The sequence below is a fragment of the Aedes albopictus genome, chromosome 3, assembly GCF_035046485.1.
Source record: "Aedes albopictus strain Foshan chromosome 3, AalbF5, whole genome shotgun sequence".
Classification (NCBI taxonomy): Eukaryota; Metazoa; Arthropoda; class Insecta; order Diptera; family Culicidae; genus Aedes; species Aedes albopictus.
The window spans coordinates 94,130,955-94,143,790 of NC_085138.1; the positions used below are offsets into that span (position 1 = coordinate 94,130,955).

Below are 12,836 nucleotides of genomic sequence, written 5' to 3' on the forward strand. Positions count from 1 at the left end.
TAGAAACCGCAGACAGCAAATGACATAGGCTTATCGTATTTCAATGGAGATGGCGATGAGGAAGAAGTAGCATTCCAAGAACATAATTAAAATTTAATCACTACCTACCACAAAAAACAACACGATCGAACGAAAATAGGAAAGAGCAACCCAGCAAAACCAGTATGTTCAAAACGCTTACCCCAACCAAGCGACCCAAAGGTAAATTACGTTGACCATTTAACTAACAACACATTCTCTTACAGCTCAATACACCGCATCGATTTCCCACCTTTCCCAATCCTTAAGGCCACGCAAAACTTAAAAGCCGCAGAGCTAAAGAGGTTGCTATGCCTACTCCCAAATTCAAAGGTGTATTATGGACAATGTGAGTTCTCGGACTTGCATTGGAGACTTGGCCCTATGACCCCCTTGTGCATCAATAAAATAAAATAAAATAAAATAAAAAAAAAGTGTACATCAACGCAATTTTCTCTTCAATGAGTTTCGAATACATACTGCCAAATTTAATCGTCGAAAACTAAAATTAGGGTTGACATGTTAGATAAATATCTTTTGAGTTCATCAAAATGGTAAATCGATATATTCAAAACTAAATATGACTTCTGCAATACTTTAAATCTAACTTGTAAATTATTTTACAAGACCTTTGAGACTTGTAATCAAAAGTACAAGTCATAGCTAATATTTTATACTTGTAGTTTGTTTATGCAACATACACTTGTAAATTCTACTAATAATATTAGTCCATCCGACTTGTAGTATTGGACTTGTAACTTGTACTTGTAGTATTTTTATGCAACAGAAAATTATAAGTTACAAGCTACAAGACTAATATTATTAGTAAAATTTTCATTATGCTACAGGCCCCAGATAGTGGTCGGAGTCGATGTTGGCGCCACGATAGGTCCTGACGTCGATAATGTCGGAGAAGTGCCGTCCGTCAATCAGAACGTGGTCGATTTGAGATTCCGTCTGCTGTGGTGATCTCCAGGTGTAACGATAAGGGAGGCTGCAAGTTATTCCCGAAATTTATCTAGGATCATCTGCAGGTTAAACATATTATCCGTCGTTGATCGATCCTCACAAAAACCAGCCTGGCATTCGCCGACAAAGAACTTTTGTAAATAGTAGAAAATGACAAAAAATAGCTGTTTCCATCCATTTACAGTTTAATGATGCATTCTTGGAAATTGCAAATTTTAGAGTCGTTGAACAGGTACAAAATTAGGTTACGGGACGCCACAGCTTTTTCTAGAATATTTCTAACTTCGTGTAGAATTGCCGGATATTTTCCGAATTTGGACAACTGATACACAACTAATTGATCAACTTACAGTGAAAATTTGAGAATATCTGATGCACTTTTCCAAAAGTTACAGCTAGTTGAACATCTTTTGAAAAGTAAAAATGTTGCCTATCCCGATTATTTTGATTATCCCCTGTATATTGCCAATCGATGCAACTGATGTTGTCCTCGAACACAATCGTGGGCTCCTGTTGAAACCCGGAATCCTCCATAAATTTGCGGAACCACAATAGCGGGTCGTTCAGCAGATAGTCTCTTCTCCTATTTGAAATACGAAGCCGGTATTGGACTTCCGATCCGTTGTTGTATCGCTGCTCCAATCGGTGTCGATCAGTGTGAAGGGGTTTTCACTGCCACAGGAAAGCTTGTGTTTGTAGTTCATGGTTTTTACCGAGTAACGCACTACCTGCTTCTACTCCGACCAATTTGTTTTAGTCTACTTTTCTGGGTCAGTTTCTGGACACTCACTTTACTGTGTAGCGACGGATGGCGGCGTAAGCAACACCGTCGTACGCGGTTTCTCCAACCAGCATGTAACCACACTGTACACACGCCTGTACTGCGTTTTAGACACGTTCACCATCAGTCCGACCTTTGCTGCTTCACGTTTCAGGCGGGTGTTCAGTTTTACCACCATTCCAAATGTTCTAGCAATAATATCCATGTCATCCACACAACAAACAAATTGGCCGAATTTCGTAAAAATTGTGCCTCGGCTGTTGAGCCTGACTCATCGCATAATATTTTCCAGGGTCATGTTGAACAGCAGGTGGACTCCATCACCTTGTCGAAGTCTCGAGAATCGAACGAACTACCGGACAGATCGCCCGAAACCCTGACGTAGTTTTTTTTACACCGTCCACCGTCGCGCTGATCAGACTTGTGAACTTCCTGGAGAAGCCGTTCCTGTACGGTAACCATGGGCTGGGCAGTTTATCATATGCAAGCGATTTTGACTAAAATTATTCATACAGATAGGCTTACGGATTTCTCAAAACTATTTTCACAAAAAAGACCACACATCTTTTACACCTAGAATAAAAGATATATTAAGTTTACTGCAACTATCGTCTATTGTGGGTTCCAGCACGCTCCAATGGGCATTGTAACAGCATCACATTAGTGCACCGATAATACCCATTTTTGCGTAAAGTTTTAAAACTAATCATACATCTATTGGCTCCATCCATAGGTTGTAAAAATCGGAATTAGCGGGACATCGTGAAATCCTGTCACAATTCAAAATGGGGAAAACAAAAACACTTTTGGACACTATGAGAAAAATAACCCCGTGGCTAAACGCCACGCTGTCCAGCATACATATTGATCTTATCAGCGCATGATAAATAATGAGTCACATACTGAGAGAACGTCCTACCTTCCATAAAAAGCCTTTGTGTCACGATGACTGCCTTATAGTTTAACGACGATTTACGAAGGTGGAGGAATAGGCCCGCTGGTAGGGGGTGGACCTTGCGGGGGTCCGGGCATGGGAGCGCTTCCGGGTCCTGCCTGCACCGGCGGCGGTGGCCCTTGGGTAGGCGGCTGCGGGGGTAGAGGCGGTTGCTGCTGGGACATAGCCCCCGGCGGAGGATGATGGGGATTCACCGGTGGTTGCTGACCACCAGGTGGCCCACCTGCGGCCGGATGTCCCGGATGGGGTGGCATTGTCGGCGGCTGCTGGGGCGGTGGGCCCGACGCATGCTGCTGCTGCGAGGACGGCGGTTGACCAGGCGCCGTCGGAGGCAAAACGTTATTTGGAGTAGAACCGTCGGTAGGCATCGTAGTAGGCGGAGGAGCAGAGATGATTCCGTTGCTGTTGGGTGTGCTGGCGCTGCTCGGTGGGACTGGAGCCCCAGGAAGTCCACCGGTAGATGGCATTGGTGGCTGCTGCTGAGAGTCTGAAAATGGGGTAAATTGATAATGTTAGTACGGTTCAATGAAGGGAGAGTGGTAGTTTATATTTGAATATCAGACTCACTAGTTCCAGGGGCCTGGCCTGGTCCGGGTGGGCCTGGGGGTGTTCCTTGGGGAAGCTGCTGTTGCGATGGGATACCACCTGGGGTAGGTTGCTGCCATTGTCCCTGTTCTAACTGGAACCGTTGATGAGCCTGTTGCCGAGCTCGGAATTCGGCTGCCTTGAGTTGTTCCAAGTGGAATTGTTGACGTTCTTGGATCAGTTGTTGCCGTTGATATTCCAGACCTTCTCGTTCACGTTCCATCGTTGTTTCGAGCTCTTCAAAGTGTCGCAGCTTAATTTCAAGCTTCTTCATTTGAGTTTCGACTAACAATGCGACCAAGCTTTTAATTTTTCTCTCTTCTACAGCGGCCAAGTGTTTGGCCTTGACGGCCGCCGCGGCCAATGCAGCTGCTGCGGCTGATTGGAGGTTTCCTTCGTTGAATACCTTCGGATCGCCATTTTCCTTGGCCAACTCCGACGATGTTTCCTTATCCTTGCTCTTGTCTGCATCCAGACCACCATCTAGTTTCTGCTGATCGCTTCCTACCGCAGCATCAGAATCAGACGTTTTAGTACCTTCTTCTAGTGCCGATTTTTCGGTTTTATCTTTGTCTTAGGGAGTGACAAATCATATTAAACAAACCAATCAAGAAGCCCAAAACAAATAAAAATGAAATGAGGTATGTAGGTAGCATAGGTACAGCCAGAATCAATGAAACGAGAAGCGAAAACAAAGAGAGATACGAAATGAGAGCCTTAAAAGATCACAGATTTTCTTTTCATTAAAAAAAGCACCCAAGTACAAAAGCCGGTTTTCTCAGCAGAAGAAACCATGCAAGCCAACAAAACTCACCATCATCCTTCTTGGAGACGTCCTTCATTTCTACATCGGCTGCTCCAGGAGTTGCGGAGGTACCACCAGGAGCTGCTCCTGGCAATTTTCCCTCATCTCGACCTTTCTCCTCATCTGGATCGGTTCCGGCTATACCACTCGTTGACAGTCCGGCGTACGGATCGAATTTTCCTCCGAAGCTAGATTTCTCCACGTTCTTCAGGTGGGCATCCATCATCGTAGCGGGTACCTCGTCCTGGAAAAATAGCATATGACATGGTAGTGTGGCGTCAAAGGATGAATAACTAGATCGCTACACAAGCAAACTCAGCAAAATTGTGATTTTGTTATTTTTTTTGCTAATAAAATGTATGTTATAATTAGTGTCCAGTTTGAACAAACATTTACCTTTATCGCAGCAAACTCCTCCATAGCGGCCTTGGCAGCACTGGCAGCAATTCGCGGATCGACCACCGAAGCCAGGAAGGCAACCGTAGACATGATAGGATTGCCGGCCTTGCTGAACGGAATCGGCTGGTAGGACAGCGGTCCCAGATAGGTATTGTCATCTTCCAGGTAGGGATCCTCGATCGGAAGCCTCAAGAAGTGCAGAATGCACTCGTCCTGGGTGCGCGATCCCACATGCTCGCACACTTTGTTCCAATCGTCCTTGTACATTTCCAAGCCTTCCAGCAGCAGGAGGGTTTCCTGTTCGGTCCAGTCACGGGACATGCTGGCAGCGGTCTTGTTGCGCATTGCAGACGGCTTCTTGGCGTATTGATCCAAACGAAGCCCAAATTGTCCGTTGGGGTCTGCAGCGGCAGGAGTTCCTGTTTCAGATTTGATTGCCTCTGCTGGTGTGGTAGCAGTTGCCGGAGTTCCAGGGGTAGCCGGATCATCCTTTTTATCGGGTTTCTTGTCCAAATCGAGAAGATTCTTGGCCGCCGATGGTTGGGCCGTTTTTGGAGGATTAAGCGGCTGCAATCCGGATGGGGTATCGCTCAAAACGTGGAAATGCGAAGTTGGTGGAGGACCCATGGGAGTTGGCCTTGAATCGGCATCGATCTGATAGTTGATCAAGCCCCACTGCTCCAGGAATGCGTGAACCCGCATAATGGCGCAAACATCTCCGGCTAGATTCCGTCGACAGGCCGTGCTGGTCAGGTATTCAGTTGGGTTCAACCTATAGGTATCGATCATGAAGTTACGGTAAGCTAAAAAGATTTCCGGTGTTTTTGATTTATTCTTTCCATTGAAGAACTCCGGAAGGGCTCGCTTTTCAACAACATGAATCGAATTGTAATCGAACCAGGCCGAGTACGACGGGACAATGATGTGATGCGTTTGTTCCGTCACATTGTCCTCCAGATCGTCCTTTACATGCGGGAACTCTTGAGTGTTGCTGTTATCGCTAGTTTTGCCGGCTTGACTGTCATCTCCGGTCCGATCAGCATTGGCCCTGTCAATTTCCTCATCCAGATCAGTTATGGTAGCATACTTTATCGGCATCATCTCTGGATCACGCTTCGGTTGCGGGGTGGCCGGACCCGAAGCAGAATTGCTTGAACTGGCTTTCACCTCGGTTAGATTGGTTTCCGGTTGTGGATCGTCCATATCCTTGGTCATGTCTTCCGATTCTTCATCATCTGCCCGGGGCTTTTTCTGGAAAACGGCCGGCGAACGACCACTTTTCCGCTTTCCGCCCTTGAGTGGTGGCGTCGGGGATCGTTTGCGCTTCTGATGCACAACTTTCGTTTTCTTAATTTTATCGTCCGATCCGGACATCAGATCTTCCACTCCGAGACGCAATTTGTGCATCTTCTTGCGGCCAGCTTCATCCACTTCGTAGTCCTCTTCTGCCATCCACTCGTTGTATGCATCCAGATCCGTGACCCATGAAAGGGATACACGCCAACGATCACCCGGAGACATTGGGGAATCCGGTACATTTTCCTGAGGATAAATAAACATAAGCAGATCAAACAAGTGGCACTAGTGGAAACATTTCATAGTTTAAAAGTTTGTCAGTGTGTACAAAAAAGGGAAAACTAGTTAAAAATAAAGTCAATAATTTCCATGATTTGATGTTATGTAAACCATGTACCCGATGATGGTAGGTATACTAGAGCCAAGAATGAGCAGAAAAATTTTGTCGAAGAGCACAAAACGAATCTACACATGTCATCATAACATATCATAACCATCATCTCATAATCGACGAGAACCAGGATCCATCGGCAAAAGAAAATCGGGCGCCGCTTCAACACACGCCGACTGGAAGACGCTGCGGTGAAAAGGTCCTTCGTCGAAGAGCTGGAGAACCGTGCTGCGGATATTATCCGGAAGGTGGAAGCGTAGAAGATTAATGGACCGCCATCAAGAACGCCTTCATAGGCACCGGCGAGAAAAATTTGGGTGAGCTAGGCACTCGGAGAATGCAGTGGTTCACAGATGACACCTGGAGGAAGATAGAGGAGCGAAGGAACGCCAAAGCTGCGGTAGAGCGAGCAAAAACACGAGGAGTCAAAGCCGCAACCCGTCAGCGCTATTCGGCTCTCAAGAAAGAAGTGAAACGCTCATGTAGACGGGACAAAAGAGCGTGGGCGGACTCCCACGCCGACGAAGGCGAGAAAGCCGTAAACACAGACGACATCCGTCTCCTCTACGATGTCTCACGTCGCCTTAGTGGGACCAAGATGAATGCTACGATGCCCGTGAAAGACACGTCTGGACAGTTACTGACCGACCCGGCTGACCAGTTAAAACGCGAGTTCGAGCACTTTGGAAATCTTTCAAGAGATAGAAACAGCCATCCGTAGCATGAAATCGAACAGACCCCCGGGGATCGATCGCATCAGCTGAGATGCTCAAAGCTGACCCTGTAGTATCCACACAACTACTGCATCAATTCAATTCAATTGAATTCAATATTGCGCATTTTCCACCCCACTGAACCCCTTTCGCAGTTAGCATAAGTGCGGAAAAAATGAATTGATGAATAAGTGCGTCGAAGACACCGACACGATTTGATGCGGAATCGCAGTTTTATTCCCGATCCCGCACTCAACTGCGAAAGGGGTCCAGTAGGGTGGGAAATGCGCAATATTTAATTCAAACTTAACGAACGAATACAATGGGTTTTTAGAAGTTGAACATTGAAATTTGGGATTTCCTACAACACATAAACGCGTAGGCCCAATAAGCCACCCGTAAAAATCCCCATTGTGAATAACATAGGAGAAAATACGACTCGATACAATCGGCATAGACCTACGCGACTACGATTGGAAACTTGGAACATGGAATTGCAAGTCACTAGGTTTCGCAGGATGTGACAGTATAATTTACGACGAACTACATCCCCGCAACTTCGACATCGGCGTTGCAGGAACTTTGTTGGACTGGACAGAAAGTGTGGCATCGAGCGGCTACCTTCTACCAAAGCTGTGGCACCACCAATGAACTGGAAACAGGATTTATAGTGTTGGGCAAGATGCGACAACGGGTGGCAGCCGATCAACGCAAGGATGTGCATGTTGAGAGTTAAGGGCCGTTTCTTCAACTACAGCATCATCAACGTCCACTGCCCACACGAAGGGAGACCTGATGACGAGAAAGAAGCGTTCTACGCGCAGTTAGAACAAACATACACGCTAACGCCGCTCAGCACTAAAGTGCATAATTTTCAGACTACACCAAAAATTCTAGACAAACATTTGAAAAGGGCATATCTGCTTTGCGTAAACAAACATGTTTTTGTCTCTGTAGGGCCCATTTGCATCCACCCGCGCACATCAACACCCTTATCAGAAAGAGTATTCTTCAAGCTATCTGTTAAAGGTGTTGATATGCGTGGGTGGATGCAGATGGGCCCTACAGAGACAGAAACATGTTTGTTTACGCAAAACAGATAGGCCCTTTTCAAATGTTCATCTAGAAATGTGTAACCCTTGCACATTCACAAAATCAGCTCCTGTGTCCGCAAAATCGTTAAATTCGCAAAAAAAAATGTACAGCAATCTAGCTAGGTTTACCTACTAGTGACCTTGGAAAACAAAAAAAAATATCGACATTTCGCATCTAGACGACTGTATACGAGCTGTTTTTGAGAATGTGTAACTGTAACACATATTTGTGTGGTCTGGAAATTATGCACTTATGAGTAGGGCTTACACATTTTAGTGCTGAGCGGTTTTACTTTGTACGATGGTTGCTCGCCGCGTGACGTGAAAATCGTTGTCGGCGGCATGAATGCGCAGGTAGGAAGGGAGGAAATGTACAGACCGGTAATCGGGCGTAACAGCCTGCACGCCGTATCGAATGATAACGGCCAGCGATGCGTAAACTTTGCAGCCTCCCGTGGTATGGTATGGTATGGTAGTCCGAAGCACCTTCTTCCCCCGCAAAGATATCCACAAAGCCACCTGGAGATCACCCGACCATCAAACAGAAAATCAAATCGACCACGTTCTAATCGACGGTAAATTCTTCTCGGATATAACCAACGTCCGCACATACCGCAGTGCGAATATAGATTCGGATCGGATCACTACTTAGTCGCTGTATGCATGCGCTCAAAACTATCGACAGTTATCACCACGCGTCGAAGTCGAACGCCGCGGCTCAACATCGAGCAACTTCGTAACGTAGAAGTGGCTCAAGACTACGCGCAGCAGCTAGCAGTGGCCCTACCAACGGAAGAGCAGCTCGGCGCAGCTACACTTGAAGATGGCTGGAGGGACATCCGATCCGCCATAGGTAGTACCTCGGCTACAGCACTAGGCTTCGCGACTCCGAATCACAGAAACGACTGGTACATACGACGGCGAATGTGAACAGTTGAAAAACGAGAAGAATGTAGCATGGGCGAGAATGCTGCAACACCGTACGAGAGCGAATGAGGCACGTTACAGACAGGTGCGGAACAGGCAGAACTCAGTCTTCCAGATGAAGAAGCGTCAGCAGGAAGAACGAGATCGCGAAGCGATGGAAGAGCTGTACCGCGCTAAGGACACACGAAAGTGCTACGAGAAGCTGAACCGCTCGCGCAAAGGCTTTGTGCCACAAGCCGACATGTGCCGAGATAATCACGGGAATATTCTCACGAGCGAGCGTGAGGTGGTCGAGAGATGGCGGCAGCATTACGATGAGCACTTCAATGGCGATGTTGCAAGTACCGAAGGTGGCGTGGTAACAGATTTAGGAGTATGTGCACAGGACGAAAGACTTCCGGCCCCTGACCTTCAAGAGATTGAGGAGGAAGTTGGCCGGTTGAAAAACAACAAAGCGTCTGGAGCAGATCAACTACCAAGCGATCTTCTAAAATACGGTGGAGAAGCACTGGTGAGAGCACTACACTGGGTCATTACCAAGATTTGGGAGGAAGAAGTATTACCGGACGAATGGATGGAAGGTGTCGTGTGTCCCATCTACAAAAAGGACGACAAGTTGGATTGCGGGAACTACCGCGCGATCACACTACTGAACGCTGCCTACAAGGTACTCTCTCAAATGTTATGCCCCGTCTATGACCGATTGCAAGAGAGTTCGTGGGGCAATATCAGGCTGGATTTATGGGTGAACGCACTACAACGGACCAGATGTTCGCCATCCGCCAGGTGTTGCAGAAATGCCGCGAATACAACGTGCCCACACATCACTTGTTCATCGATTTCAATCGGCGTATGATACAATCGATCGAGAACAGCTATGGAAGATTATGCACGAATACGGATTCCCGAATAAACTGATACGGTTGATCAAGGCGACAATGGATCGAGTGATGTGCGTAGTTCGAGTATCAGGGACACTCTCGAGTCCCTTCGAATCTCGCAGAGGGTTACGGCAAGGTGATGGTCTTTCGGGCTTGCTGTTCAACATTGCTTTAGAGGGTGTAATTAGGAGAGCGGGGATAAACACGAGTGGAACGATTTTCACGAAGTCCGTTCAGCTGCTTGGTTTCGCTGATGATATTGATGTTATTGCTCATAAATTTGAGACGATGGCGGAAACGTACATCCGACTAAAGAGTGAAGCCAGACGAATCGGATTAGTCATTATTGTGTCGAAGACAAAGTACATAATGGCAAAGGGCTCCAGGGTGGAATCAGCGCGCCCGCCACCCCGAATTTACATCGACGGTGAAGAAATCGAGGCGGTTGAAGAATTCGTGTACTTGGGCTCACTGGTGACCGCCGACAACGACACCAGTAGAGAAATTCAGTGGCGCATTGTGGCAGGGAATCGTGCTTACTTTGGACTCCGCAGCGAATAAAGTTTGCCGTAACACGAAGTTAACCATCTATAAAACGCTGATTAGACCGGTCGTCCTCTATGGGCACGAAACATGCACCCTACGTGCAGAGGACCAACGCGCCCTTGGAGTTTTCGAACGGAAGGTTTTGCGTACCATCTACGGCGGAGTGCAGATGGAAGACGAGACTTGGAGAAGGCGAATCAACCACGAGCTGCATCAGCTGCTGAGAGAACCAACCATCGTCCATACCGCGAAAATCGGGAGGCTACGGTGGGCGGGTCACGTCATCAGGATGTCGGATAGCAACCCGACTAAAATGGTTCTCGAGAGTCATCGCGGACCGGTACAAGAAGACGTGGAGCGCAGCGAGCTAGGTGGATCGACCAAGTGGACCCTACGCAGAGTGCGGAACTGGAGACAAACAGCCATGGACCGAGTGGAATGGAGACGGCTACTATGTACAGCAGAAGGCACCCCGCCCTTAGCCTGATCGATCATCAATACTCAAAACCAATCTCACACCGTTCTTAATGCTCAAGGCCACGCAATACTTGTCGGCGAGCTCAAACCGCAAAATTCGCGTCAGATGGATCAAATCAAATAGGTACAGCATCCGCTCGATAACTGACTGCTGTTTAACTGGACTGCTTTTTAACTGGGCGCTCGATAACTGGACCAAAGTCCAGTTAAAAAGCAGCTGTCTGTCAAAAATAAACGAAATTTAACCTCACATTTTGCAAATCAGTAAACAAAACAAAATATAACAATAGCCTCCGGCTCCGGGAGCTCAGTCCAGTTATCGAGCGGCGCTCATTAACTGAACTGTCGTCAAAGCCCAGTTATCGAGCGGAAGCTGTACAAAACATAATTTCCTTGACCCTGAGAATGGCTATGCTAACCGGTTCACGTTACGTTAACAATAAAATTACAAATTACAAAACATAACTCACCGGCAAATCGAACGTGTTCGGCACCCAGGTATCGTACGACTCCGGGAAGTAACACCAATGGATCATCACGTGCTTGTCGCGACGGAACGTTGGCCGAGCATAATCCTCCGGTAAGGGATCCACCGCCGGATAGATTATGTGCGTCGCTTCCTCCTCGTCCATTGTCATCTCTCCCTGATGATTGGTAACGATGTCCGTTATCCGATTGGCAGTGGCCTTGTCCACCTCCGGCCGGACGTACACAATCGGCAGGCGCATGCATTCGGCCTCGATGAGAGCCGTTTCCATATCCAACAGCATCTGTATAATGGGGTCCTTACGCATCGGGTTCTGAAAGTGTGAATCATTTGATCAAAAGGAAAACAACACCGGAATGGAACATGCTAACCTTGTTTACCGTAAAGTCGAACTTTCGCCAGCGCTGCTCGGCCTTGTACCGGTACATCGTGGCCAGAATGTGGCACAGCGCTCCGCCCGGTTTGAAATCCATGAAACATCGCATCTGCGCAAAAATGAATGAAATATGAGCGTTCTCTTTGAGGTGTCAATCAATAGGATGCTTACCGGCAATCTTGTCGTCGGTGGATCCTGGGCATTCTTTCCTAGTTTGGTCTCCTGGTACTGCACAAACTGAATGATCAATTGCGCTAACGATTCCTTCGTCGGTGGATCCGGGGCCAAATACTGAAATTGTACAAAAACAAGTTGGTGGTCGGCTTATTTTTAATCCCGGACAACCTGGTTTTCGTGTTTTCCGATGCGGTTCTATGTTCCCAAGCTAGTGCAAATCACGGTTTTTCGCGGAACAAATCCGTCACACTAAATCCGCACAAATTCCCAGATAAAAAGCACTCTGCACACAGAAAACAAAACTTTTTCTCATTAGTAATCAACCAAGCACCCGCACAGAAGAAAATCAAGATGGCTCGTTTTCCACGGCGGCATTCGGCAACTGCACATCAGAAGAACCGCCCGCAACCGTACCCACCTTTTTGAAGTTTTTCTGCAACCACTGGCGCACGGTTTCGAATCCCTGCAGCGATTCCGGTGCCGTGAAGAATTCGGCATTCGGACTGCCGTCCTTTTTCGGCCCGAGGGAGACCATTTCCTGGGAAATTATCCTATTTTCACAAAACACAACACTTTCGCACGACGGACGCTTCTTTCTTCGAGTTTGACGAACGTGGTGGCTGCGTACCGCGAGTGCTTTTTTTTTTGTTTACGGCAAAATGGTGCCAAGATGGGTACAGATGTCGAGTTTGAGCTAAAAAAGGTGGGAACAGAGAAATGTCAAATGGATCCGCACCCATGCAGCACACTCGAGAGAAGCACACCGTTCAATGCTATCTACAATTGACATAAACCGTATCGCATTCTACGCACAATCCATCGATGACGTTTTTCGACTTTATTTTCATTCCTCAAACCCGCTGTCCTGCCGCACAGAAGAGAAAGAAGAATGATCGCTGCTTCTGTGGTGATTCCTCAACAACTCCGCAAGGCGCAAAGAACTGCTACAGTCGATCACC

General features: G+C 47.2%; 1 protein-coding gene and 1 long non-coding RNA gene across 5 annotated transcripts in view; both read right to left on the reverse strand.

The window, feature by feature from the left end:
* The window catches only part of LOC134291749 (uncharacterized), a 401,595-nt gene that overhangs the window by 166,478 nt on the left and 222,281 nt on the right, over positions 1-12,836 (reverse strand). The window lies entirely within an intron of this gene.
* LOC109411724 (SWI/SNF complex subunit SMARCC2) lies at positions 2,332-12,506 on the reverse strand. 4 transcript variants are annotated; one of them, XM_062859887.1, is made up of 8 exons: positions 12,296-12,506; positions 11,872-11,991; positions 11,696-11,809; positions 11,308-11,622; positions 4,510-6,054; positions 4,123-4,357; positions 3,291-3,812; positions 2,332-3,210 (listed from the first exon to the last, which is right to left on the reverse strand). In XM_062859887.1, exons 1-8 carry the CDS (start codon positions 12,410-12,412, stop codon positions 2,741-2,743), a joined length of 3,438 nt encoding a protein of 1,145 aa, XP_062715871.1. In that variant the 5' UTR covers positions 12,413-12,506; the 3' UTR covers positions 2,332-2,740. The 4 variants fall into 4 exon arrangements, with proteins under 4 accessions (XP_062715871.1, XP_062715869.1, XP_019540852.3 ...); XM_062859885.1 differs by having other exon boundaries at positions 3,291-3,881; XM_019685307.3 differs by having other exon boundaries at positions 3,291-3,881; positions 11,308-11,637.

Coding starts and splice junctions, on each gene's coding strand:
- LOC109411724 (XM_019685307.3), bottom strand. CDS start 12,412: ATGGTCTCCCTCGGGCCGAAAAAGGACGGCAGTCCGAATGCCGAATTC. Junction 11,992..12,295: donor TGCAGAAAAACTTCAAAAAG/GTGGGTACGGTT, acceptor GTACAATTTCAG/TATTTGGCCCCGGATCCACC. Junction 3,882..4,122: donor CGTCTCCAAGAAGGATGATG/GTGAGTTTTGTT, acceptor TCACTCCCTAAG/ACAAAGATAAAACCGAAAAA.